This window comes from Salvelinus namaycush, chromosome 3 (genome assembly GCF_016432855.1).
Source record: "Salvelinus namaycush isolate Seneca chromosome 3, SaNama_1.0, whole genome shotgun sequence".
In the NCBI taxonomy this organism is placed as follows: Eukaryota; Metazoa; Chordata; class Actinopteri; order Salmoniformes; family Salmonidae; genus Salvelinus; species Salvelinus namaycush.
Window position 1 is genome coordinate 62,403,058 of NC_052309.1, and position 27,005 is coordinate 62,430,062.

General features: G+C 43.9%; 2 protein-coding genes across 2 annotated transcripts; both read left to right on the plus strand.

Moving 5' to 3' along the window:
• The first annotated feature begins 5,888 nt into the window (after positions 1-5,888).
• On the plus strand, positions 5,889-7,660 carry LOC120034571 (3-mercaptopyruvate sulfurtransferase-like). The gene is made up of 2 exons (XM_038981172.1): positions 5,889-6,519; positions 6,725-7,660. The coding sequence occupies exons 1-2, from the start codon at positions 5,931-5,933 to the stop codon at positions 7,024-7,026; spliced, it is 891 nt and encodes a 296-aa protein (XP_038837100.1). The 5' UTR covers positions 5,889-5,930; the 3' UTR covers positions 7,027-7,660.
• An 11,696-nt stretch (positions 7,661-19,356) lies between these two features.
• On the plus strand, positions 19,357-24,714 carry LOC120034581 (SUMO-conjugating enzyme UBC9-like). Its single transcript, XM_038981184.1, has 7 exons — positions 19,357-19,657; positions 21,527-21,612; positions 21,710-21,793; positions 22,028-22,100; positions 23,299-23,408; positions 23,642-23,721; positions 23,921-24,714. The coding sequence occupies exons 2-7, from the start codon at positions 21,547-21,549 to the stop codon at positions 23,982-23,984; spliced, it is 477 nt and encodes a 158-aa protein (XP_038837112.1). The 5' UTR covers positions 19,357-19,657; positions 21,527-21,546; the 3' UTR covers positions 23,985-24,714.
• The last annotated feature ends 2,291 nt before the right edge of the window (positions 24,715-27,005 follow it).

Genomic DNA, 27,005 nt, shown 5'->3' on the forward strand with positions numbered 1-27,005 from the left:
TAAACATGCAATATTGCATAATGTTATTTTTCCAAGAAATTTGCAATTTGCAATTGTGTGGAAAAAGTGGAACAACAGACTTGAAATCAAAATGGTACACGTTTACAGTTCTACAAATGACCTACAGAATGAGGGGCCAATGAAAGCCAATGAAGGCTCATACTGGCATCAGCGCATGCATCAAATTGCATAATAGTTCAGAGAAGGGTTGCCATGTTGCTAGTTTTCCTGTCAAATTAGGCAACTTTGAAAAGGATGTCGCTGGTGAAAATGTATTGGTCGCTAGTTGCTGGGTTTTGGCAACTTATTAAAAATATATATTTTACTGTGACCTGCTGCTGCTGACTATCAGGCAGTGACGCAGCCTACTTCTGAGTGACAGAGAGAGTGGTGGGGAAAGAGCAGCAAGAGTGCACGTCGTGACAACTTTTAACCAGTTGTATGTAGGCTATTTAGATTATTATTATGGAGACACCTATTTCCAACCTCTTTTCCATAAAACATATTAATGTGCTAAAACACAGGAAAACTACTTTAGGTGCTCTAGAGCACATTAGATAAATTCGCTCGGAGGTGGTTTAAACTGCATTCTTATGTCGACTTTCCTTATGGAAAACCATATCAAGTGAAGGATTTTATGCATGCTCAGCTCTTGGGTCTCGAGAGCTAAGTGGACATTTGAAATGGAAGTTATGGAACGGGGAAAAGTCCACAGCGAAACTAACAATGACACACTTGCATCAATTGGTCATCAATTAGCGAATTCATTTACATGCCTATGTAGGCTACTGTAGCCTACCATTTTATACAATAAATATGTTAAATATAAATATAAATATATAAATATAATTACAATATCACTAGAATCACTGCAATAAATTTTTGCCACTTGTGTAGCCTACCTTGAGTTGGCAAACTTTAATCAATAGCCTATAACTTCAGTTTATTGTTGTTGTAGACTTGTGTTATTAGATCTTGTTCCAAGATGGCGTAGCAGTCGGACGTGTGTTTTGTCTTGTCCCGTCCTGTCCCGTGTATATATAGTTTTCTTCGTATATATTTTGTATATATTTTAATCTCACTTTCCATCTACGGACAGAATATACTCTCCTGCAACCAGTCTCACCCAATGAGGTAAGGATCTGCTATTTTTATACTTTAGAACCGGAACCCCCTTCAGCAGCTAGCCAGCTAACTAGCTACTAGCTAGTAGTCAGTTAGCCACTGCTAGCGGTCCTCACCATTAACTCAGACATCAGCCAGCCTCAACCCGGTTAATTCTTGCCAGTCTGCACAGCGCGATATCAACCCAGAGCATATCAGACTGCTTTTTCTCTACCACATCTCCGGATTCCTACCGCAAGCTCTGAACCTTTACACCAGATCATCGCAGCTAGCTAGCTGCTATCCGAGTGGCTACTCCTGGCTAACGTTTCTGTCTCAAAGCAAGCACCAGTTAGCCTGGAACTAGCCTCGAGCTAGGCTCGTCTCCCGGCTAGCCAAAGAGGTCCACCAGCCAATTATTGGGCTACAATACCTCTTTTGCCAATTGGCCTGGACCCTTTCCTGCCGACACAAAGCCCCGCCGATCCATCACGACTGGTCTGCCGACGTAACCTTCCGAGGTGGTCTCAACAGGCTCTTCTGTTGCGACGTCGCCGGATGCCCATCTGCTAGCCCCGGCCCGCTAGCTGTCTGAATCGCAGTGTCTCCAGCTCGCCTAGCACAGCAGCGACTACGAAATTGGCTCCCTGACTCATCTTGTGCTACTCATTGGACCCTATGATCCCTCGGCTACACATGCCTCTCCCGAATGTTAATATGCCTTGTCTATTGCTGTTTTGGTTAGTGATTATTGTCTTATTTCACTGTAGAGCCCCTAGCCCTGCCCAATATGCCTTAGATAGCCCTTTTGTTCCACCCCCCACACATGCGGTGACCTCACCTGGCTTAACTGGTGCCTCTAGAGACAAAACCTATTTCATCATCACTCAATGCCTAGGTTTACCTCCACTGTACTCACATCCTACCTTACCTTTGTCTGTACACTATGCCTTGAATCTATTCTTCCGTGGCCAGAAATCTGCTCCTTTTACTCTCTGTTCCGAATGCACTAGACGACCAGTTCTTATAGCCTTTAGCCGTACCCTTATCCTACTCCTCCTCTGTTCCTCTGGTGATGTAGAGGTTAACCCAGGCCCTGCAGCCCCCAGCACCACTCCCATTCCCCAGGCACCCTCATTTGTTGACTTCTGTAACCGTAAAAGCCTTGGTTTCATGCATGTTAACATTAGAAGCCTCCTCCCTAAGTTTGTTTTATTCACTGCTTTAGGACACTCCACCAACCCTGATGTCCTAGTCGTGTCCGAATCATGGCTTAGGAAGGCCACCAAAAATCCTGAAATGTCTTTCCCTAACTATAACATCTTCCGCCAAGATAGAACTGCCAAAGGGGGCGGAGTTGCAATCTACTGCAAAGATAGCCTGCAGAGTTCTGTCATACTATCCAGGTCTGTGCCCAAACAATTCGAGCTTCTACTTAAAAAAAAAACACCTTTCCAGAAACAAGTCTCTCACAATTGCCGCTTGTTATAGAACGCCTTCAGCCCCCAGCTGTGCCCTGGACACCATATGTGAATTGATTGCCCCCCAACTATCTTCAGAGTTCCTACTGTTAGGTGACCTAAATTGGGATATGCTTAACACCCCGGACGTCCTACAATCTAAGCTAGATGCGCTCAATCTCACACAAATTATTAAGGAACCTACCAGGTACAACCCTAAATCTGTAACCATGGGCACCCTCTTAGATATCATCCTGACCAATTTTCCCTCTAAATACACCTCTGCTGTCTTCAACCAGGATCTCAGCGATCACTGCCTCATTGCCTGCATGCGGGATGGGTCCGCGGTCAAACGACCACCCCTCATCATTGTCAAATGCTCTCTAAAACACTTCATCTAGCAGGCCTTTCTAATCGACCTGGTCTGGGTATCCTGGAAGGATATTGACCTCATCTCGTCAGTAGAGGATGCCTGGTTGCTCTTTAAAAGTGCTTCCCTCGCCATCTTAAATAAGCATGCCCCATTCAAAAAATGTAGAACTAAGAAGAGATATAGCCCTTGGTTCACCCAAGACTTGACTGCCCTTGACCAGCACAAAAATATCCTGTGGATTTCTGCATTAGCATCGAATAGCCCCCGCGATATGCAACTTTTCAGGGAAGTCAGGAACCATATACTCAGTCAGTTAGGAAAGCTAAGGCTAGCTTTTTCAAACAGAAATGTGCATCCTGTAGAACTAATTCCAAAACGTTTTGGGACACTAAAGTCCATGTAGAATAAGATAACCTTCTCCCAGCTGCCCACTGCACTGAGGCTAGGAAACACTGTCACCACCGATAAATCTACGATAATCGATAATATCAATAAGCATTTTTCTACGGCTGGCCTTGCTTTCCACCTGGCTACCCCTACCCCGGCCAACAGCTCAGCACACCCTGCAGAAACTTTCCCAAGCCCCCCTCCCGTTCCTCCTTCACCCAAATCCAGACAGCTGATGTTATGAAAGGGCTGGAATATCTGGATCCCTACCACTCAGCTGGGCTAGACAATCTGGAACCTCTCTTCCTAAAATTATCCACCAAAATTGTTGCAACCCCTATTACTAGCCTGTTCAACCTCTCATATCATCTGAGATCCCCAAAGATTGGAAAGCTGCCGCGGTCTTTCCCCTCTTCAAAAGGGGGAGACACTCTAGACCCAAACTGTTATAGACCTATATCGATCCTGCCTTGCCTTCTAAAATCTTTGAAAGCCAAGTTAACAAACAGATCGCCGACCATTTCGAATCCCACAGTCTAACCAACTACAAATACCTAGGTGTCTGGTTAGACTGTAAACTCTCTTTCCAGACTCACATTAAGCATCTCCAATCCAAAATTAAATCTAGAATCAGCTTCCTATTTTGCAACAAAGCCTCCTTCACTCATGCTGCCAAACATACCCTCGTAAAACTGACTATCCTACCGATCCTTGACTTCGGCGATGTCATTTACAAAATAGCCTCCAACACTCTACTCAGCAAACTGGATGTAGTCTATCACAGTGCTGCGACCACTGCGACCTGTATGCTCTCTTTGGCTGGCCCTCACTACTTATTCGTCGCCAAACCCACTGGCTCAAGGTCATCTATAAGTCTTTGCTAGGTAAAGCCCTGCCTTATCTCAGCTCACTGGTCACCATAGCAACACCCACCCGTAGCACATGCTCCAGCAGGTATATTTCACTGGTCATCCCCAAAGCCAACACTTACTTTGACCGCCTTTCCTTCCAGTTCTCTGCTGCCAATGACTGGAACGAATTGAATTATTATTTTTTTTATTCACTGAAGCTGGTGTCTTATATCTCCCTCACAAACTTTAAGCATTAGCTATCAGAGCAGCTTACCGATCACTGTACCTGTACACAGCCAATCTGTAAATAGCACACCCAACTACCTCATCCCCATATTGTTATTTATCATCTTGCTCTTTTGCACCCCAGTATCTCTACTTGTACATCATCATCTGCACATCTATCACTCCACTGTTAATGCTAAATTGTAATTGTTTCACCTCTATGGCCTATTTATTGCCTTACCTTCCTACTCTTCTACATTTGCACACACTGTAGATAGATTTTTCTATTGTGTTATTGATTGTACGTTTGTTTATGTGTAACTCTGTGTTGTTGTTTTTGTCGCACTGCTTTGCTTTATCTTGGCCAGGTCGCAGTTGTAAATGAGAACTTGTTCTCAACTGGCCTACCTGGTTAAATAAAGGTGAAATACAAAAATAAAAAATGTAATTATTAATGTCCATGTTTAGTTCATGAAAATGGAAGTTATCAATTGTGATCATGGTCACAGTTCTATCGCAATTGCCAATCAGCTGTTAGAATGCATTAGATTGAAGGTAACAGTCCGCTAGATTAGGCTACAGATTTTTTTAATTTTTAAACTGGCTGTTGTTGACAAGCATATGCCTATTGAGTCATATCCAATTATTAATATTTGATTCAGTTATTGAAATTACGATCCCATCCTCAGTAGCCTATAATTGGGCAACAGAAGCATTTCTCACCTTGAAATCACCTCACTATTCATGTTGAGTAAATTACTGTCAATTTGAATTAAGCAAGCTGCTAAATTGTTCATTTTACATCTTGCCTCTTTCATTTTACATCTGGCACATACATCAGTCAAAACTTTGGACACACCTACTCATTCCAGGGTTTTATTTTTTACTATTTTCTACATTGTAGAATAATAGTGAAGACGTGTGCAAAGCTGTCATCGAGGCAAAGGGTGGCTACTTTGAAGAATCTCAATATAAAATATATTTGGATTTGTTTCACACTTTTTTGGTTATTCCATGATTCCATATGTGTTATTTCATTGTTTTGAAGTCTTCACTATTATTCTACAATGTAGAAAATAGTAAAATCTAGAAAAACCCTTGAATGAGTAGGTGTGTCCAAACTTTTCACTGGTACTGTATATGAAAATATACAAAGGTATCATTGATAGGACAACTTTTTACTGGTACTGTAATAACGGCACAATTGTCAGAAAAGTGTCAGAAAAGTGTAAAAAGAGCGAATTATATTTTCTCTTGCGACATATTCCAATTCCTTTATTAGTCACATTAGCTTGCAAGAATTATTATTTTGATGAAAAAAAATTTTTTGCTTCTAAAGTTGTTAGAAGTTAAGTCGAAATTCCTTCGTCGCTCGACGTTGTGGGAAAAATGGTTTTATTGTCTAAATGTGGCAACTCCCCTCTTCCTGGGACTACTTTTCAGGCCTTATCGGCGGGTTTTGAGTCGTCATGATCCAGTTTTTGAAATTGACCTGGCAACCCTGATTCAGAGTGCAAGATAAGGACAAACATGGCGGCACAAACCCGGGCGCTTGTTTCAGCCAAATGGCTTGCAGATGCGATAAAAAGCAACCTTATTGGACCGAATCTTCGAATTCTGGATACGTCCTGGTATCTAGCGAAATTAAAACGCGATGCAAATGCGGAATTTAACCAACAGCACATACCTGGAACTTCGTTCTTTGATATTGACAAATGCGCCGACAAAACTTCCTCTATGGATCATATGCTCCCAACTGCAAGCTACTTTGCAGAGTATGTGGGGGGTTTAGGTATAGGAAACGATACACATGTAGTAGTGTACGATACCAGCGATTTTGGGTCATACAGCGCACCCCGAGTGTGGTGGATGTTCCGATTATTTGGGCACAATTCTGTATCGGTCCTGGACGGGGGTATGAAGAATTGGCTGGCCGAGGGGCATCCGGTCACTGCAGAATACACCAAGCCAGGACGTGCGGATTTCAAGGCGACCGCCAATCATTCTTGGGTCAAGTCGTATGAAGATGTGCTGAAAAACATCGAGACCAAACAGGTGCAAGTGATTGACGCAAGATCCGCAGGCAGGTTCCGGGGAACCGAACCAGAACCAAGAGATGGTCAGTGGGAGCATATGCAAAGATTTATGTTGGCCTCCTGGAATTGATTACATTTGACGTTATTATACATTTTTGCTAATATGTTTTTTTTAAATGTCAGGACATATTTTGCCCCAATTCATTTTTTATAAAATCTCACCTTCCCTCTATCTCTCCCCCTCTTTATTGCTCTCCTTATAATTGTGTTTCTTTCTCTCACACACAGACATTGAGCCTGGCCACATTCCTGGTACTATCAACATGCCTTTTGCCAAGTTCATGGATGCCTCAGGCAAGGAGTTGGAGCTTGAAGTGCTGGCAAAAATGTTCAGAGAGGCAGGGGTGGACTTGGAGAAACCTTTCTGGGTAACCTGTGGGTCAGGGGTCACTGCATGCCACGTGGTTCTGGCTGCTCACCTGCTGGGGCATTCAGGGTCAGTGTCTGTGTATGACGGGTCATGGTCTGAATGGTTCAAAATGGCTGCCCCGGAGCATGTCATCTCTGAGGGCAAGGGGAAGCAAGTGTGATGTGGAGAGACGGGTAGAGATGAGCACTAAGAAAAATACTGTTGAATGAGCATGGAGGGGACACAATGAATCACAAAGGAAGCTACAGATTGCACAAAATATGAAGGGTTTTACTGATTTTGACTGAAGATTTTTGCTGAGTTGGATGAATGCGTCATTGTGAAAGAGGTCACCGTTCAAGAGTCCATGAATACAGTATGCCTATGTTTATCTTCAAGATGTCCAATAAAGGTGTTACAAACTATGCTATATTAATCTATTAATAAAGATTAGAAGGATGGAATGTTTGAGGTATTCGGGTTAGAATTGGACTATGGTTGAGTTGTATGCTCCTACTTAGGGGATTGCAGCCTGGCAACATTGTCTTGTAGATGTTGCCACTGCAGACGTTTTCTAAGGGACTTTTAAAATAATGAAACTTGCTCTTAATGCACCATGAAAATGTAAGTAAAATGTCATTTTCATGTAGTTGTAGTTGCCTTGGTGTGACCTTGTTATGAGATGGAGGCCCACGAAATGTCAAGGGGTTTTTCTAAGTGCAGTTCAGTTTTAGTATTAACAGAAGTTTCTGTCAGTTTGATTGCAGGATGTCACTTTGTTTAATTTGCACAATAAAAATATGCCATCTACTGTACAAAGTTCTTTGTTTTGTATTTTTTTCAAAGTGTAACAATTTTTACCATATACAGTAGTCCTTTGTACAACTTTTTCTTATTCAGGGTCAATTTTTTAAAACTTTGGTTAGACAAGAAGTTAATGTGAAGACTTCAATGTCCAACGTGTCTACTTTTTACATAGATGGTCATCAATCTAGTATGTGTAGGCCTATATTCTTTATGGTAACAGCGTTTCAGGTTACACATTTTTCTATTAACTTATTTTGGTTAGGCATTTGATGTGAGAATTCGTGTGTAATTGTCAGGGGTGTGTTGTGACTTCTAATTCTTATTGTCCTCACAGTTTGGGCTGGATCTTTGAACACTTTGTGTCCTTATGTGAATGTGACATCACTAAACCCTCACATCAGAAGAAAAAACAGACAACTGCCAAATCAATTCAAAACACAGTTGCTGCACTGTTGAAACTTAAGTGAATCATATATTAAATATAGGGTACATACACTACCGTTCAAAAGTTTGGGGTCACTTAGAAATGTCCTTGTTTTTTAAAAAGCACATTTTTTTGTCCATTAAAATAACATCAAATTGATCAGAAGTACAGTGTAGACATAATTAATGTTGTAAATTATTATTGTAGTTGGAAACGGCAGATTTTTTTTATGGAATATCTAAACTCAGCAAAAAAAGGAACGTCATCTCACTGTCAACTGCAAACTTAACATGTGTAAATATTTGTATGAACATAAGATTCAACAACTGAGACATAAAACTGAACAAGTTCCACAGACATGTGACTAACACAAATGGAATAATGTGTCCCTGAACAAAGAGGGGGTCAAAATCCAAAGTAACAGTCAGTATCTGGTGTGGCCACCAGCTGCATTAAGTACTGCAGTGCATCTCCTCCTCATGGACTGCACCAGATTTACAAGTTCTTGCTGTGAGATGTTACCCCACTCTTCCACCAAAGCACCTGCAATTTCCCGGACATTTCTGGGGGGAATGGCTCTAGCCATCACCCTCCGATCCAACAGGTCCCAGACGTGCTCAATGGGTTTGAGATCCGGGCTCTTCGCTGGCCATGGCAGAACACTGACATTCCTGTCTTGCAGGAAATCATGCACAGAACGAGCAGTATGGCTGGTGGCATTGTCATGCTGGAGGGTCATGTCAGGATGAGCCTGCAGGAAGGGTACCACATGAGGGTGGAGCGTTGAGATTGCATGCAATGACAACAAGCTCAGTCTGATGATGCTGTGACACACCACCCCAGACCATGAAGGACCCTCCACCTCCAAATCGATCCCGCTCCAGAGTACAGGCCTCGGTGTAACGCTCATTCCTTCGACGATAAACGCGAATCCGACCATCACCACTGGTGAGACAAAACCATGACTCGTCAGTGAAGAGCACTTTTTGCCAGTCCTGTCTGGTCCAGCGATGGTGGGTTTCTGCCCATAGGCGACATTGTTGTCAGTGATGTCTGGTGAGGACCTGCCTTACAACAGGCCTACAAGCCCTGAGTCCAGCCTCTCTCAGCCTATTGCGGACAGTCTGAGCACTGATGGAGGGATTGTGCGTTCCTGGTGTAACTCGGGCAGTTGTTGTTGTCATCCTGTACCTGTCCCGCAGGTGTGACTTTTGGATGCACCGATCCTGGGCAGGTGTTGTTACACGTGGCCTGCCACGGCGAGGACGATCAGCTGTCCGTCCTGTCTCCCTGTAGCGCTGTCTTAGGCGTCTCACAGTACGGACATTGCAATTTATTGCCCTGGCCACATCTGCAGTCCTCATGCCTCCTTGCAGCATGCCTAAGGCATGTTCACGCAGATGAGCAGGGACCCTGGGCATCTTTCTTTTGGTGTTTTTCAGAGTCAGTAGAAAGGCCTCTTTAGTGTCATAAGTTTTCATAACTGTGGCCTTAATTGCCTACCGTCTGTAAGCTGTTAGTGTCTTAACGACCGTTCCACAGGTGCATGTTCATTAATTGTTTATGGTTCATTGAACAAGCATGGGAAACAGTGTTTAAACCCTTTACAATGAAGATCTGTGAAGTTATTTGGATTATTACGAATTATCTTTGAAAGACAGGGTCCTGAAGTTTACATAGGTGTACAGAGGCCCATTATAAGAAACCATCACTCCTGTGTTCCAATGGCACGTTGTGTTAGCTAATCCAAGTTTATCATTTTAAAAGGCTAATTGATCATTAGAAAACCCCTTTGCAATTATGTTAGCACAGCTGAAAACTGTTGTTCTAATTAAAGAAGCAATAAAACTGGCCTTCTTTAGACTAGTTGAGTATCTGGAGTATCAGCATTTGTGGGTTCGATTACAGGCTCAAAATGGCCAGAAACAAAGATCTAGCTTCTGAACCTTGTCAATCTATTCTTGTTCTGAGAAATGAAGGCTATTCCATGCGAGAAATTGGCAAGAAACTGAAGGTCTCGTACAAAGCTGTGTACTACTCCCTTCACAGAACAGAGCAAACTGGCTCTAACCAGAATAGAAAGAGGAGTGGGAGGCCCCGGTTCCACAAGAGCATTAGTGAGGTCGGGTACTAATGTTAGGCGATTAGGCCTGGCTCAAGGTCTGTGTTTCAGTTCATCCCAAAGGTGTTAGATAGGGTTGAGGTCAGGGCTCTGTGCAGGCCAGTCAAGTTCTTCCACACTGATCTCGACAAACCATTTCTGTACGGACCTCGCTTTGTACACGGGGGTACTGTCATGGTGAAACAGGAAAGGGCCATCCCCAAACTGTTGCCACAAAGTTGGAAGCACAGAATCATCTAGAATGTCATTGTATGCTGTAGCATTATGATTTCCCTTCACTGGTACTTAGGCTCCCATACCATGAAAAACAGTCCCATACCATTATTACTCCTCCACCAAACCTATCAGTTGTTACTATGCATTCGGGCAGGTAGCGTTCTCATGTGTTCCGCCAAACCCAGATTCGTCCGTCGGACTGCCAGATGGTGAAGCATCATTCTTCACTCCAGAGGACACATTTCCACTGCTCCAGAGTCCAATGGCGGCGAGCTTGACACCACTCCTGTCGACACTTGGCATTGTGCATGGTGATCTTAGTCTTGTGTGTGGCTGCTCGGGCCATGGAAACCCATTTCATGAAGCTCTCGACGAACAGTTCTTGTGCTGGCGTTGCTTCCATAGGCAGTTTGCAACTGAGGAAAGACGATTTTTACACGCTATGCGCTTCAGCATACTGTGAGCTTGTGGCTGAGTCGTTGTTGCTCCTAAACATTTCCACTTTACAATAACAGCAGCTCTAGCAGGGAAGAAATTTTACGAACTTACTTTTTGGAAATGTGGCATCCTATGACGGTGCCACGTTGAGCTCTGAGCTCTTGACAGTCACTGAGCTCTTCAGTAAGGCCATTCTACTGCCAATGTTTGTCTATGGAGATTGCATGGCTGTGTGGTCAATTTTATACACCTGGCAGCACGGGTGTGGCTGAAATAGCCAAATCCACTAATTTGAAGTGGTGTCCACATACTTTTGTATAAACAGTGCATTCGGGAAGTATTCAGACCCCTTCACTTCTTCCACATTCTGTAACATTACAGCCTTATTCTAAAATTGATTCAAAATTTTTCCCCCGTCATCTATCTACACACAATACCCCATAATGACAAAGCTAAAACAGGTTTTTAGTTTTTTTTGGCAAAAACAATTATACAAAAATAAGGAAATATGACATTTACATAAGTATTCAGAACCTTTACTCAGTACTTTGTTGAAGCACCTTTGGCAGCGATTACAGTCTTGAGTCTTCTTGGGTATGAAACAAGCTTGGCACACCTATATTTGGGGAGTTTCTCCCATTCTTCTCTGCAGATCCAGAAGGTCTGTCAGGTTGGATGGGGAGCGTCGCTGCACAGGTATTTTCAAGTCTCTCCAGAGATGTTAGATCGGGTTCATGTCCGGGCTGTGGCTGGGCCACTCAAGGACATCCAGAGACTTGTCCTGAAGCGTAGTCTTGGCTGTGTGCTTAGTGTCATTATTTTGGGTCGTTGTCCTGTTGGAAGGTGAATTTTCACCCCAGTCTGAGGTGCTGAGCGCTCTGGAGAAGGTTTTCATCAAGGATCTCTCTGTACTTTTCTCCATTCATCTTTCCCTCGATCTTGACTAGTCTCCCAGTCCCTGCCACTGAAAAACATCCCCACAGCATGATGCTGCCACCACCACCATGCTTCACTGTAGAAATGGTGCCAGGTATCCTCCAAATGTGACGCTTGGCATTCAGGCCAAAGAGTTCAGTCTTGGTTTCATCAGACCAGAGAATCTTGTTTCTAATGGTCTGAGAGTCCTTTAGGTGCCTTTGGCAAACTCCAAGCGGGCTATCATGTTCCTTTTACTGAGGAGTGGCTTCCGTATGGCCACTCTATCATAAATGCCTGTTTGGTAGAGTGCTGCAGGTTCTCTGGAAGGTTCTCCCATCTTCGCAGCAGAACTCTGGAGCTCTGTCAGAGTGACCATCGGGTTCTTGGTCACCTCCCTGACCAAGGCCCTTCTCCCCCGATTGCTCAGTTTGGCCGGGCGGCCAGCTCTAGGAAGAGTCTTCCATTTAAGAATGATGACAGCCACTGTGACCTTCAATGCTGCAGACATTTCTTTGGTACCCTTCCTTTCAGCATTTGTTGTTTGCATATCATACCTAAGTTTGTGTTATACAGATTATCTGGTCTATAAAACATATCTGTATTTCTGCTTCTGTCTAGACAGGGAGAAGATTATCCATGCCATACTACTGCGATACATGCAATGCTGGCTTGGCTTCGGATGATGCCCATTCTACCTCTATGATGTGCCTAGGTTTAGAGCATGCCATTCAGGCTGTGGATTCCCCCTTCAGCTGCATGTATTGTGCTACTCTCGGCTCATGCCTTTGTGAAGCACGATTATCTATAATGAATCAGATAAATGCTAGAGGCTCCGGGAGCGGCTTCAAGCATAAACAACCCTCCTCAGCGGTGGGCCCGCCTACCAAGCAGTCCAAGAAGGACAGCGGACCTACTCTGGATGAGTTGGAGGCCCAGGCAGCCTCTCTGTTCTCTCAGCTCCACTCTCTCAGCCCCGACAGGCTCTGTTAAAGACTTAAGACAGCATCAGGATCCTATCTCCATCCTTGCTGGTAATGACCTAGATGAAGAGACCTCTGAGGCCGGTTCTGGGTCAACGAACCACGGATCAGAGAGGGCTGAGAGTGAAGCGCCCTATTCATCAGCTGATATGCAGGAGCTCCTCTCTAGGGTTCTGAAAGCTCTGGATTTCAAACCAGACCTACCTAATCAGCAGCCCGGGCAGAGTGTACATTCCTCAGTGCCCCAAGTTCTCCTATGAACTGCATCAATCTTGGGCTAAGGTGAACTCAAGGTTCCATGTCTCAAGCCAGTGCAAGCCTTGGACCTTCATGGCTTTTCCCGAGGAGTTGGGACTGGACCAGTACCCCATCATGGACCCCATTGTTGCAGCCATGGTCCTCCCAGACAAAATAAATCATTGGTAGGTCTCCCCGCTGTCCTCTGGGACCTCATCGGGCTGCTGACAACCACTTAAAGGACACCTTCCTGACCTTGGCCATGGTGCCTCACCTCATGAATGCGACCACTCTGCTGCAGGCATTCCTGCACGTTCTGATAGCTTGTCTGTCCACTGACGGTGACCCTGAGCTGACGACTGAAATGACTCAGGTGTCCACACTCCTCTCCCTCTTAAACGCTGAGATGTCACGTGCTAATGGCAAAGCCCTGTCTATGGTTATCTCGTCACGCAAACCACTTTGGCTCTCACAGACAAATATGTAGGCCTCCCTTTATGGAGCTCCCCATCTCCCCAGGCCAAGTTTTTGGTCCTGGTGTGGACGCCATTTTGGGCCAAACGGCGAAGCTGCAGTCTTTCATGAGTCACACTGCCCCACGTTACCCTACCCAGAGACCATTGCAGTCTAGACCTCAGTTCTCCCCTTCCTTGAAAGGCTGCTTGAGCCCTCCCCCAAACCAGCCATGCCCTGATCAGCCACGTCAACAGGCTCTGGATCAGAGTGGTGCCATCACCAGCATAGGCAGCGGCATAACAAGCACCGTCCCTCTGCTCCGAAGAAGGACGGCCCCCTCAGTCATCCTGATGGGTGTGGCCCCGGCGTCGGCCACATCTTCCACATCCATCGGGTAATGTGGTAGGAGCTTGTGGAGTACCCCTGGGTGCCGGATACAATACTACAGGGGTACAAACTCCAGTTCCGATGCCGGCCACCACAGATCAGAGGGGTTTGGTCAACTACAACAGCCTACCCCATGAAAAGAGAAGCTCTCCAACTGGAGATTGCCTCCCTGCTTGAGAATAATTCAATCAGTCAACTTGTATCATCAGAATAGCACAGTGGGTTCTATGGAGTATATTTCCTATAGTCCTCAAGATGGATGGCAGCTTTCGCTCCATCCTGGACTTGAGGCCTTTCAACCGGTGCTTGAAAACCCTCCCCTTCAAGATGCTATCTGTGGCCAGTGTTTCACAACTGTTGCGCTAAAAGATGCCTACTTCCATGTACCGATCCACCCGGCTCACAGGAAGTTCCTACACTTTGCATTCAACGGGATAGCATACCAAGTGTTACCTTTTGGCCTCTCCCTGGCACCAAGAACATATACAAAATGCATGGATGGCGCTCTAGCACCCCTAACATCCCAAGGGATGATAGTATTAAATTGCGTAGATGATTGGCTAATCTGCACTCAGTCTCGAGAACAGGCAGCAGCAGACACAACATTTCTCCTGAAGAACATCTCAAAGATTGGCCTCAGGTTGAACATGCAAAAAAGCCACCTGGTCCCCACACAAAGTGTAATGTTCGTGGGCATGCGGACGACTCGTCTCCAATGAGGGCTCACCTCACCGAAGAGCGAGTCCAGAAAATTGTAGTTCACCTCAATCATTTGGTCCAAGACCAGAAGGTGACTGTTCTTCAGTGTCAGAGACTGAAGGGTCTCCTCTCTTCAGCCTCTATTTTGACCCCATTGGGCCTTCTAAACTTGAGACCCCTGCAGAGGTGGTTCAATGCTCAGTGTTTACATCCCAATGAACACAGGTATTGTTGCCTGACTGTGTCCAAGGAATGCACAAGAGCACTGGCAAGATGGCGATCCCTGAAATTCCTTTCAGGCGGAATACGCCTGAGCAAAGTCCATTGGAGGGAACTAGTTCAAACAGAAGCCTCCTTGACAGGCTGGGGAGCAGTATTGAGGGGTAGGGCAGGCAGCGAGACATGGAGCCCAAGCTGGTCCAAACTCCACATCAACATGCTGGAGTTGAGCAGTCCGGCTAGCACTACTCAAATTTCTCCCACAAAGGCGGGGCAAACATGTGCTGGTACAGACAGACAGCACCACAGTGGTAGCATACATAAACCACTAAGGGGGTCTGGGTTCCTTCCGCCTCCTCGAGATGGCACATACAATTCTGCTGTGGTCACAGAATAATCTGGCGTCACTAAAAGCTGTACACCTCCCAGGGATCCTGAACACTGTGGCGGACACGCTGTCCAGAGAAGGCCATCCGGAAGGGGAGAAGCGACTACATCCCTGAATATGAGTCGCATGTGAGGATTCTTTAGAGAAGTGGAGGTGGATCTGTTTGCCTAAGAGAGGAACACACAGTACCCCCTCTGGTTCTCAATATCCAACCCCCCCGAGCCACTTGGCCTAGATGCCCTGGCCCATGAGTGGCTGAGGAAGAGGCTATACGCCTTCCCCCCTGATCCTGCTGATTCCAGCGACTCTGGACAGAATCAGGGAAGCGGACCACCAGGTCATTCTACTTGCTCTGAGATGGCCGAGCTGCCACTGGTTAAGCACCATACTGTCACTCTTAGTGGGGACATCATGGGAACTACCTCGGAGGCCGGACCTACTGTCACAGGTGGAGGGCACATTGTGGCATCCGAATCCCTCCCGCCTGCAGCTGTGGGTCTGGCCGCTAAACAGCGAAAATGGTCTGGTTTAGATCTTGAGCCCTCTGTTGTTAACATCTTACAGAGTGGCAGGGCCCCGTCTATCACGTCAACCTATGGCACAAGGTGGTGCATGTTCTGCCAGTGGTGTGGGGAGCAGGGGGTTGCTCCAAAATCTTGCAGCGTAAAAACTGTGATCCAGTTCTTGAGGTCTTTGGTCAATGCTGGCAGGGCTGCATCCACATGCAGCAGCCATTTCAGCATACAACGATGAAGAGCAGAATGGTCTACTTGGCAGCCATCCGCTCATGGCAAGGTTTCTCATCAAATCAAATTTTATTGGTCACATACACATGGTTAGCAGATGTTATTGTGAGTGTAGCGAAATGCTTGTGCTTCTAGTTCCAACAGTGCTGTTTAACAGTCTGATGGCCTTGAGATATAAGCTGTTTTTCAGTCTCTCTGTCCCAGCTTTGATGGACCTGTACTGACCTCACCTTCTGGATGGTAGCAGGGTGAACAGGCAGGGGCTCGGGTGGTTGTTGTCCCTGATGATCTTTTTGGCCTTCCTGTGACATCGGGTGCTGTAGGTGTCCTGGAGGGCAGGTAGTTTGCCCCCGGTGATGGGTTGTGCAGACCGCACCACCCTCTGGAGAGCCTTGCGGTTGAGGGCGGTGCAGTTGCCGTACCAGGTGGTCATACAGGCCAACAGGATGCTCTCAATTGTGCATCTGTAAAAGTTTCAGGGTTTTAGGTGACAGGTCAAATTTCTTCAGCCTCCTGAGGTTGAAGAGGCGCTGTTGCGCCTTCTTAACCACACTGTCTGTGTGGGTGGACCATTTCACTTTGTCTGTGATGTGTATGCCGAGGAACTTAAAATGTTCCACCTTCTCCACTACTGTCCCGTCGATGTTGATAGGGGGGTGCTCCTTCTGCTGTTTCCTGCAGTCCATGATAATCTTCTTTGTTTGTTGACGTTGAGTGAGAGGTTGTTTTCCTGACACCACACTCCGAGTGCCCTCACCTCCTCCCTGTAGGCTGTCTCGTCGCTGTTGGTAATCAAGCCCACTACTGTTGTGTCATCAGCAAACTTGATGATTGTGTTGGAGGCGTGCATGGCCACGCAGTCATGGGTGAACAGGGAGTACAGGAGGGGGCTGAGCACGCACCCTTGTGGGGCCCCAGTGTTGAGGATTAGCAAAGTGGAGATGTATTTTCCTACCTTCACCACCTGGGGACGGCCTGTCAGAAAGTCCAGGACCCAATTGCACAGGGCGGGGTTGAGACCCAGGGCCTCAATCTTAATGATGAGCTTGAAGGGTACTATGGTGTTGAATGTTGAGCTGTAGTCAATGAACACCATTCTTACATAGGTATTCCTCTTGTCAAGATGGGATAGTGCAGTGTGATGGCGATTGCGTCGTCTGTGGACTGTTGGGGCGGTATGAAAACTGAAGTGGTCTAGGGTGGCAGGTAAGCTGGAGGTGATATGATCCTTGACTAGTCTCTCAAAGCACTTCATGATGACAGAAGTGAGTGCTACGGGGCGATAGTCATTTAGATCAGTTATATTTGCCTTTTTGGATACAGGAACAATGGTGGCCATCTTGAAGCATGTGGGGATTGTAGACTGGGATAGGGAGCGATTGAATATGTCTGCAAACACACCAGCCAGCTGGTCTGCGCATGCTCTGAGGAAACGGCTAGGGATGCCGTCTGGGCCAACAGCCTTGTGAGGGTTAACACGTTTAAATATCTTACTCAAGTTGGCCACGGAGAAGGAGCGGTGGGGCCCGCAGTCCTTGGTAGTGGGCCGCGTCTGTGGCAATGTATTATCCTCAAAGCGGGCAAAGAAGGTGTTTAGTTTGTCTGGATGCAAGACGCCGATGTCCGTGATGTGGCTGGTTTTCTTTTTGTAGTCCGTAATTGCCTGTAGACCCTGCCACATACGCCTCGTGTCTGAGCCGTTGAATTGCGTTTCCACTTTGTCCCTATACCGACATTTCTCTTGTTTGATTGCCTTGTGGAGGGAATAACTATACTGTTTATATTTGGCCATATTCCCAGTCATCTTTCCATGGTTAAATGCGTTGGTTCGTGCTTTCAGTTTTGTGCGAATGCCGCCATCTATCCACGGATTCTGATTAGAGTAGGTTTTAATAGTCACAGTGGGTACAACATCTCCAATGCACTTCCTTATAAACTCACTCACCGAGTCAGCGTATAAATCGATGTGATTGTCTGAGGCTGCCCGGAACATTTCCCAGTCTGCGTGATCAAAACAATCTTGAAGCGTGGATTCTGATTGGTCAGACCAGCGTTGAATGGTTCTAGTCACGGGTACATCCTGTTTGAGTTTCTGCCTATAGGACGGTAGGAGCAAAATGGAGTTGTGGTCGGATTTGCCGAAGGAAGGACGGGGGAGGGCCTTGTATGCATCGCGGAAGTTAGAGTAGCAGTGGTCCAGTGTATTGCCCGATTGAGTGCTGCAATCAATAAGTTGATAGAATTTTGGTAGCCTTGCTCTCATATTTGCTTTGTTAACATCCCCAGCTACAATAAATGCAGCCTCAGGATATATGGTTTCCAGTTTACATAGAGTTCAGTGAAGTCCTTTGAGGGCCGTCGTGGTATCTGCATGAAGGGGGATATACACAGCTGTGAAAATAACCAATGAGAGTTCTCTTGGGAGATAATATGGTCAGAATTTTATTGTAAGGAATTCTATGTCAGGTGAACAGAAGGACTTGAGTTCCTGTATGTTGTTATGATTACACCATGAGTCGTTAATCATGAAGCATACAGCCCCGCCCTTCTTCCCAGAGAGATGTTTATTTCTGTCGGCGCGATGCATGAAGAAACCCGGTGGCTGTACCGACTCCGATAACATATCCCGAGAGAGCCATGTTTCTGTGAAACAGAGATTGTTACAATCTCTGATATCTCTCTGGAAGGCAACTCTTTCCCTAATTTCTTTCACCTTTTTGTCTCGAGACTGGACATTGGTGAGTAATATACTCGGAAGCGGTGGGTGGTGTGCACGCCTTCGAAGTCTGACCAGGAGGCCGCTCTGTCTTCCACTTCTTCAGGCAACGTTGTTTTGGATCAGCCTCTGGGATTTGATCCAATGTCCTGGGTGGTGGTCCGAACAAAGGATCCGCTTCGGGCAAGTTGTATTCCTGGTCGTATTGTTGGTAAGTTGATGCCGCTCTTATATCCAATAGTTCTTCCTGGCCATAAGATTTTCTGGAATAACCATGTAAGAAATAATACATAAAAAACAAAATACTGCTTAGTTTCCTAAGGACTCGAAGCGAGGCGACCATCTCTGTCGGCGCCATATTGCATGATCAGCGAAGGGAAGGCGGAGGGATGGTGAATCGGGTGTGAGGCAGCCTCACCGTTGCTTCCTCCTTCTCCTCAGACTGACCATAAGATGCAGACCATCAGTCCAGAAGGAAAAGAAAGCCAATTGTTATGCTCACTTAAATTTTTTGATAAGAACAACATTGGCAATAAACAATAATGTTTTTTTTATTATCTGAGCTGTAGATCGCGGCTTTCAAAAGGTTGGTGACCACTGCTTTAACTGATAAAAAGCTTCGATTTATCATATATCTCCCCAAAAAAATAGTACAACACCAGATGAAGCCAACACGACGCCACACCAAAGATGGCCGAAAAGAAAGTCCATCAAAGGTGCCCTGTGAAGTGCCTGTGGGTTATGTCGAGATAAACAAATTGAGGTCCTCTTTCTTTAGCGAGCTAACTAGCTGAATGCTATCGTTCAGGTATTCACATATGCGGTAACTGGTAATGAAATCTCTCAATCTATCGATTTATGTCAGGGGAAATAACTTGGTCAAATTATTAGCACAAAAGTATCGTCATTAGTAAGCAGCTTTAGCTAGTTTTGATAGTAAAAAAAAAATAGGCGACGCAGCTCATTGTTTTTAGCCACCCCCTAGCTAATTTTAGCTAGCTAACGTTAGCAAGCACCAACAAGCGAACGCCATCTAGACAGTATCAATTGAATTGTAAGGTAAGCAACTAACCATTTACCTGTAAACGAACTTCATTATATTAGCAAACTAGGCTAACAGGTGGGTGGATGCAAGTTGGTTGGCTAGTTTGATTATTTGTGGCTAATTAGACTGCTAGCAGGGTAGCTAGCTACTGGCAATATCAATAACCAGAGCCATATGTAAGGGATAATCAACTAGGGGCTATGCGTCCTATGGAAAATAATGAACAAATCAAATTGTATTTGTCACATGTGCCGAATACAACAGGTATTTCACCTTACAGTGAAATGCTTACTTACAAGCCATTAACCAACAATACTTTAAGAAGTTAAGTAAAACATAGAAAATAAAAGTAACATAATTAAACTGCAGCAGTAAAATAACAGCGAGGCATTAATAAGATGCAATTTCCAGTGAACGCATAGAGCTCCTAGTTGATTATCCCTTTTATACCATGGCTACAAATGAACACAGAACACAGAAATGTGTTCATTCGCAGGTAGAAATGTGTTCAACACCACTGAAGTAGTTAGCAAGTGTACTTCATATCTACAGTAGTTGCCTTGGTAACTAAACAAACAGATTTGCAAGTTTAGCTAACCTAACCATCAGTCCTAGCTTGCTAATATGGAAATCGAATTCAACAATGCCAATAATGTTTTCAATTCGACTTTTGCTTTCAAAAGCAGCTCAAACATAGAACATGTAAGATTGAAATAGCCGTTTAATTCTACCATGCAATTTAGGGAAATATTACACGCTCTGGAATACCCTTCAAGCCAATCAGAAACGAGTATTCAACAATGCCGTTGTATACATTTAGTTATAAAGTGGGTGGCTCGAGCCCTGAATGTTGATTGGCTGAAAGACGTGATATATCAGACTGTACCATAGGTATGACAAATTACTATTTAGTGGTCTAATTACGTTGGTAACCAGTTTATAATAGCAATAAGGCACCTCGGGGGTTTGTGGTATATGGCCAATGCAGCATCCACTTCATTGCTATCTTAAATTAATAAGGGAAAATTTGTATAGCTAGTGAAGAGGTTAATTAGCTTTCAAGTTAACTTCATGTCATAAGAATCATGAGTAATCATGAGTTTTCATGAGTAATATGGCAAGTCAACATTTTACACTTACATTTTAGTCATTTTCAGATGCTCTTATCCAGAGCGATCTACACAAGCAATTTGTGTTGTGTCTTGCCCAAGGGCACATTGACAGATTTTTTTCAGCTTTTTTCTGCTCAGGGATTTGAACCAGCAACCTTTTGGTTACTTTCCCAAGGCTCTTAACCACTAGGCTACCTGCCGGCCACTTTCTGAATGTAATATGTGTGTTACTAGTTTCCTGTCCAAAATTGTGATCAGTAAAGTAACTTTTGGATTACGCAGACTCAGTAATGTAATCTGATTACTTTCAGTTTCTTTTGGATTACGTTCACCTTGAGAGACATTAGAAGAAGACAAAAATAATCCATCAAACACATTTGGAGTGTCCTCATACACATTTGGTGTGTCATAGTGGTCTCTGACTTGTGGTCAGACACGTTCAGGTGGAACAAACTAAAACTGAATTGAATGTCATTGCGAAAACCAAGGAGTTATAATATATTTTTTCACTAACAATCCATCTAGTTTGTCAAATGTATCTGTAATCGGATTACTATATTTTTTGCTTGTAATGTAACTGATTACAGTGAGGTTTTTTGTAATAGTTTTACATGTAACTGATTACATGTTATCAGTTACTCCCCAACCTTAACCCAACTATAGTATATCTTGGACATTTCTAATAAAAATGTTAGTTAGAAAAACCACTAGAGAACAAGGATGTGTAGCTATCTAGCCATGTTAATTGAGTGTTTTTATGTCTCCCTACAGGACTGTGTTAATGAGTAGAAATGTCTGGTATCGCTCTTAGTAGACTGTCACAGGAGCGCAAAGCATGGAGGAAAGACCACCCATTTGTGAGGAGCTACCATACAAACAATGAAAATAAACATATGATGATTTGCAGAAGGCAAGCTTGTTCCTCAAAACGTATTTCCTCCCTCTCTCTCTCAGGGTTTTGTTGCTGTGCCTACCAAAAATCCTGATGGCACTATGAACCTTATGAACTGGGAATGCGCCATTCCAGGGAAGAAGGGGGTATGTCAACTTTTACATTCTGTAGTTTTTATTCTAACAAGACCCAACAACCACTAGCAGTCTGTCAGAATGAGTAAACAGACATCCTAGTGTTTCTTATAGTACATAAAAAAATGGCCAACACAAATGCAAACTGATGTGTTCTCAGTTAAAGGTGTTTTTATAGTGTGTAGGTACTCCCTCGTGAGCTGGAACAATTAATGGATGTAATGACTATATTCTTCAATTCTCTAGACACTGTGGGAGGGAGGCCAATACAAACTTCGAATGCTGTTCAAAGATGACTATCCTTCGTCGCCGCCAAAATGTGAGTAATCCTGCACATGACATGGTTACCTCAATAGGAAAGTGTTGATGTCACTGTCTGATCGATTTCCATTTGTTGGTTGATAGATAAGATTATTACATAATATCTATGTGCAGCAGGGAAGTGACAAATGGAAAAAAAATCATTACATTTAAACAGCCATTTTAGGGGGGGGGGGGCTTCTGTTATAAGAATAAGAAAAATGCATAAAATTCGATGTGAATTCAATGGTCTACATCGCGCTTCCTGCAGGGGGGGGTTGTTGTATCATGAAACGCTTGCTTTCAGGAGAGCGACGCGGGTAGCTTGTTGTTGTTGACCAATAGATCTAGAGCCTCCGTGTGGCAAGTTATTAGGAGATATCTAGGCTAATTAGTGGAAGATGGAATTAAAATTACAGAACTAAAAGTTAAATGAGAAGGACCGGCTACAACACCAAGAGCCAACAGGTAGGCTGGTACTTAATCATCTGAATAGTTGGAAGGGGAGAAAGCACAGTTATGTAGTCTCAATTAGCCAAGCTAACGTTAGCTAGCTGGCTTAACTTGTTTCTCAAATTTTTTGATGTAGTCAAGACAGGTACTATGTAATCAGATGAGGTGATAAATAACTAGCAATAAGTTATCAACCAAGTCGACTCGCGCTGGTAAACTATCTCTCCCCTCCCTGTTCCCCTCCTCACTCAGACTCACACCGCATGTCCCCTCGCCGCTGCTTGCTTGAGCTGCTACTCTCATACTGTATATACAGTCATTGATAACAGCTCCGGTTAATAAAGTAGCTTAAGAATTGTTACAGCATTGTTGCATTAGGTATTTCCTTAATATTTCTTTAATCCCCTTGGATGATCGGGACCTATTAGTGGTAGTTTTGTGATAACTGCATTTTGATAAAAAATTTGTGAAAAACAAAATGGTTTAGGATTTTTTTTCTTAACTTTAACAATCCCAATTTAATTTCAACATTTTAACACCCCTGATGTGCAGTATTTTATTCCTAGTCATTTTTTATATAGATGATATGGAAGTCAACAGAAATACTTTAAATTAGAAATCATGTACTTGCTTCTACACCTGCATTGCTTGCTGTTTGGGGTTTTAGGCTGGGTTTCTGTACAGCACTTCGAGATATTAGCTGATGTACGAAGGGCTATATAAAATAAACTTGATTTGATTTGATGTATTCTATATCCTCTCAGGCAAGTTTGAGCCGCCCATTTTCCACCCCAATGTCTACCCATCTGGCACGGTGTGTCTTTCCATCCTGGAGGAGGAGAAGGACTGGAGGCCAGCCATCACCATCAAACAGGCACACACGCACACACGCACGCACGCACACAAATACATAAAGAATGGGAGAGGCATCAGTGATTTCACCGGTTTGGAGGAATGTACGACATTGGCTCAACAGGCATCAAATTGCTGAATATTTTATGTGGATCAATGCATGGTATTCCCTGGTCGAGTGATTGTCTTCTCATCTACATTGTTTTGTATTTCAATCCATTCTAAAAGCTGATTTAATCTGTTTTGTATTCACAGATCCTGTTGGGTATTCAAGAGCTACTCAATGAACCCAACATCCAAGACCCAGCACAAGCAGAAGCCTACACAATTTACTGGTGAGTTTCGGTTGAGATACTTTTTTCTCTTTTTGAACATTGTACTGTATAATTGATACAGGCAAAGGGGCTCTTAGTGTGCTTTATAAGACACTTGCAAGCATACACAATCGCACTTCGTTAAACTGAAAAGTATAGCCTTGTTGAGTGATACTCAATTTTATAATGGACTAATCCCCCTTTGTTGCCTCTTTTTTAGTCAGAACAGAATGGACTATGAGAAGAGGGTGAGGGCGCAGGCCAAGAAGTTTGCCCCCACATAAAGCTCCGCTGAACATCTGCCTGAGAAGCCTGATACAACACCTGGGTACTGAACAGCAAGCAGCACTTAGAGGACCAATCCAATGATCAATCTACAATTTGATATGTTCTTTACATGAGAAAAATGTAGCCTACATGAGAGCCATTTTAAAACAAAAAAATAATATTTTTGTCCAAATTTCTTTTTGCCTAGTTCACTTCTAAAGCATGCTTAAATCACATGCCTAAAACACTTTCATATAATTTAATAAGATGCCATTTGCATTTGTGATCTGTAAATCAGGAAGCTACTTTGCCTGATATTTAGTCTTATCAAATATCACTTATTTAATAACAAATAATTTCAAATTGTAGTGTCTGATACATCATTTTGAAACTGAATCTGTACTTAAATAAATTACCCCCAAAAAGCAGACAGAAAATCACCCAAACGTAAGTGAGCCTTATTTTTTGAAATGTCTGGTCACATTGAATTTAATTGTAGATTTTTATTGGGATGCCCCTTTAATAAGATGGATGTCAGAGCTGAGAGTGTGCTGCATAGAGAGCTGAAGAGGTTTACCTCCAAAGACTTGAGTGTATGTACATAATATAAATATGTAGGTCCATATGGATCTTATGTACTTTTCTATTGTTTTAGCAAGTTGATATTTGTGTGTGGTATTAAAAGTATTGAACACATTTTAAATGTAAGAATTGTGAAATAAAGTTAATTGAATGGAAAATACAAAACTGTTTGTCCTTTCTCCTTTTTTCTTTGATAGTTGAATTTGTTATTGTCTGTGTGTGGTAAATGTACAGGATATTAGTATTTAGTAGGTAGGCTTTATTTGAACTGTAATGAGGGATTAAGGTATAAACTTTATTTTCCTGTGGTGCTGATCCTCAAAACTGGAGCTCCCCAGGGGTGCGTGCTTAGTCCCCTCCTGTACTCCCTGTTCACCCAAGACTGCATGGCCAGGCACAACACCATCATTAAGTTTGCTGACAACACAACAGTGGTAGGTCTGATCACCGACAACGATGAGACAGCCTATAGGGAGAAGGTCAGAGACCTGGCCGGGTGGTGCCAGAATAACAACCTATCCCTCAACGTAACCAAGACTAAGGAGATGATTGTGGACTACAGGAAAAGGAGCACCGAGCACGTCCCCACTCTCATCGACGGGGCTGTATTGGAGAAGGTTGAGAGCTTCAAATTCCTTGGTGTCCACATCAACAACAAACTAGATTGGTCCAAACACACCAAGACAGTCGTAAAGAGGGCACGACAAAGCCTATTCCCCCCTCAGGAAACTAAAAAGATTTGAGCATCCTGACATCCTGACCGGTTGCATCACTGCCTGGTACGGCAATTGCTCAGCCTCCGACTGCAAGGCACTTCAGAGGGTAGTGCGTACGGCCCAGTACATCACTGGGGCAAAGCTGCCTGCCATCCAGGACCTCTACACCAGGCGGTGTCAGAGGAAGGCCCTAAAAATTGTCAAAGACCCCAGCCACCCCAGTCATAGACTGTTCTCTCTACTACTGCATGGCAAGCGGTACCGGAGTGCCAAGTCTAGGACAAAAAGGCTTCTCAACAGTTTTTACCCACAAGCCATAAGACTCCTATTTGCATTGTGTGCCCCCCCAACCCCTCTTTTACGCTGCTGCTACTCTCTGTTTATCTTATATGCATAGTCACTTTAACTATACATTCATGTACATACTACCTAAATTGGTCCGACCAACCAGTGCTCCTGCACATTGGCTAACCGTGCTATCTGCATTGTGTTCCACCACCCGCCAACCCCTCTTTTTACGCTTCTGCTACTCTGTTCATCATATATGCATAGTCACTTTAACGATACCTACATGTACATACTACCTCAATAAGCCTGACTAACAGTTGTCTGTATATAGCCTTGCTACTCTTTTTTCAAATGTCTTTTTACTGTTGTTTTATTTCTTTACTTACCTACACACACACACACACACACACACACACACACACACACACACACACTTTTTTTCCGCACCATTGGTAAGTAAGCATTTCACTGTAAGGTCTACACTACACCTGTTGTATTCGTCGCACGTGACAAATACACTTTGATTTGGTGTTATATTGAATAACTGAATGACCTTTAGCTCTGAATATTGAGTTCAAATTTCAGGTAATGCGCTCTACTGTATCGGAGCCCCTTACCTTTAAGGATAATTGTGACATCATTATCCAGATAACGTGTTACTCTTCACGCTGATTGGACGATGAGTGGGGTTCAGAAAAATCTAATTTATTCAGGTAAGGTCATCCGCAGGATCGCAAAAATACACAGTGACTGAGGCTCTGAATCGTAGCACAGATGTAAGTATATTTAGGCTAACTTTTCTAATAAAATAATGTAATATGTAATTTCTCACTTTCGGGAATTCTATGCCATGCACCTGACACATGATAATTTAACGCGCCAACGATTGTTCTCGTAGCCCACCTGTCCTAGCTACAATGTATTCATGTCAGGAAAATAAGGATGTCACATTTTTCCGGTTTGGTTCAGTTTGAGCTTTGGTTTAGGCTATGTCCTAATGAGGGTAAGATTTTATTAAAAATATTTCATTTGAAGGCTAATGCGGACACACTGTAACATAATACATAGGCCTAGTCCTTCAGCGTTACTATATTGTGTAAATTATCGATTTTGAAAGTAGACGCACCTGTCAACTGTGCAGAAGTAACGTTAATCTTATCCGCGGGAGGGCAGCACAATATAATTCTCTGTTGGGTTTAAATGAACCTTTTCACTGCCAAATAGTCATTTTGAAAGCCAATACTCTGTCAAACAGTTACTATAAATCGAGAAAAGTTTATTTTTAATCTCTATGGATTAGCAGATGTTGATTTATGGCTCATGGTTGCCCAAATGTTTGTGCATCAGATTTATTATAAAGGATTTTATAATGCTGCATCTTTTGATGGATCACTGGACAGTGAATGTTGACATGGGAAACCTACAGGACTGTACCAACAACAAGAACACTTG

What these genes read in the sequence shown, in the direction of transcription:
- LOC120034571 (XM_038981172.1), top strand. Translation starts at nt 5,931, where the DNA reads ATGGCGGCACAAACCCGGGCGCTTGTTTCAGCCAAATGGCTTGCAGAT. An exon ending in CGAACCAGAACCAAGAGATG is followed by an intron (nt 6,520 to 6,724) that starts GTCAGTGGGAGC and finishes TCTCACACACAG; the next exon opens with ACATTGAGCCTGGCCACATT.
- LOC120034581 (XM_038981184.1), top strand. Translation starts at nt 21,547, where the DNA reads ATGTCTGGTATCGCTCTTAGTAGACTGTCACAGGAGCGCAAAGCATGG. An exon ending in TCCTTCGTCGCCGCCAAAAT is followed by an intron (nt 22,101 to 23,298) that starts GTGAGTAATCCT and finishes ATATCCTCTCAG; the next exon opens with GCAAGTTTGAGCCGCCCATT. An exon ending in CAGCCATCACCATCAAACAG is followed by an intron (nt 23,409 to 23,641) that starts GCACACACGCAC and finishes TTGTATTCACAG; the next exon opens with ATCCTGTTGGGTATTCAAGA.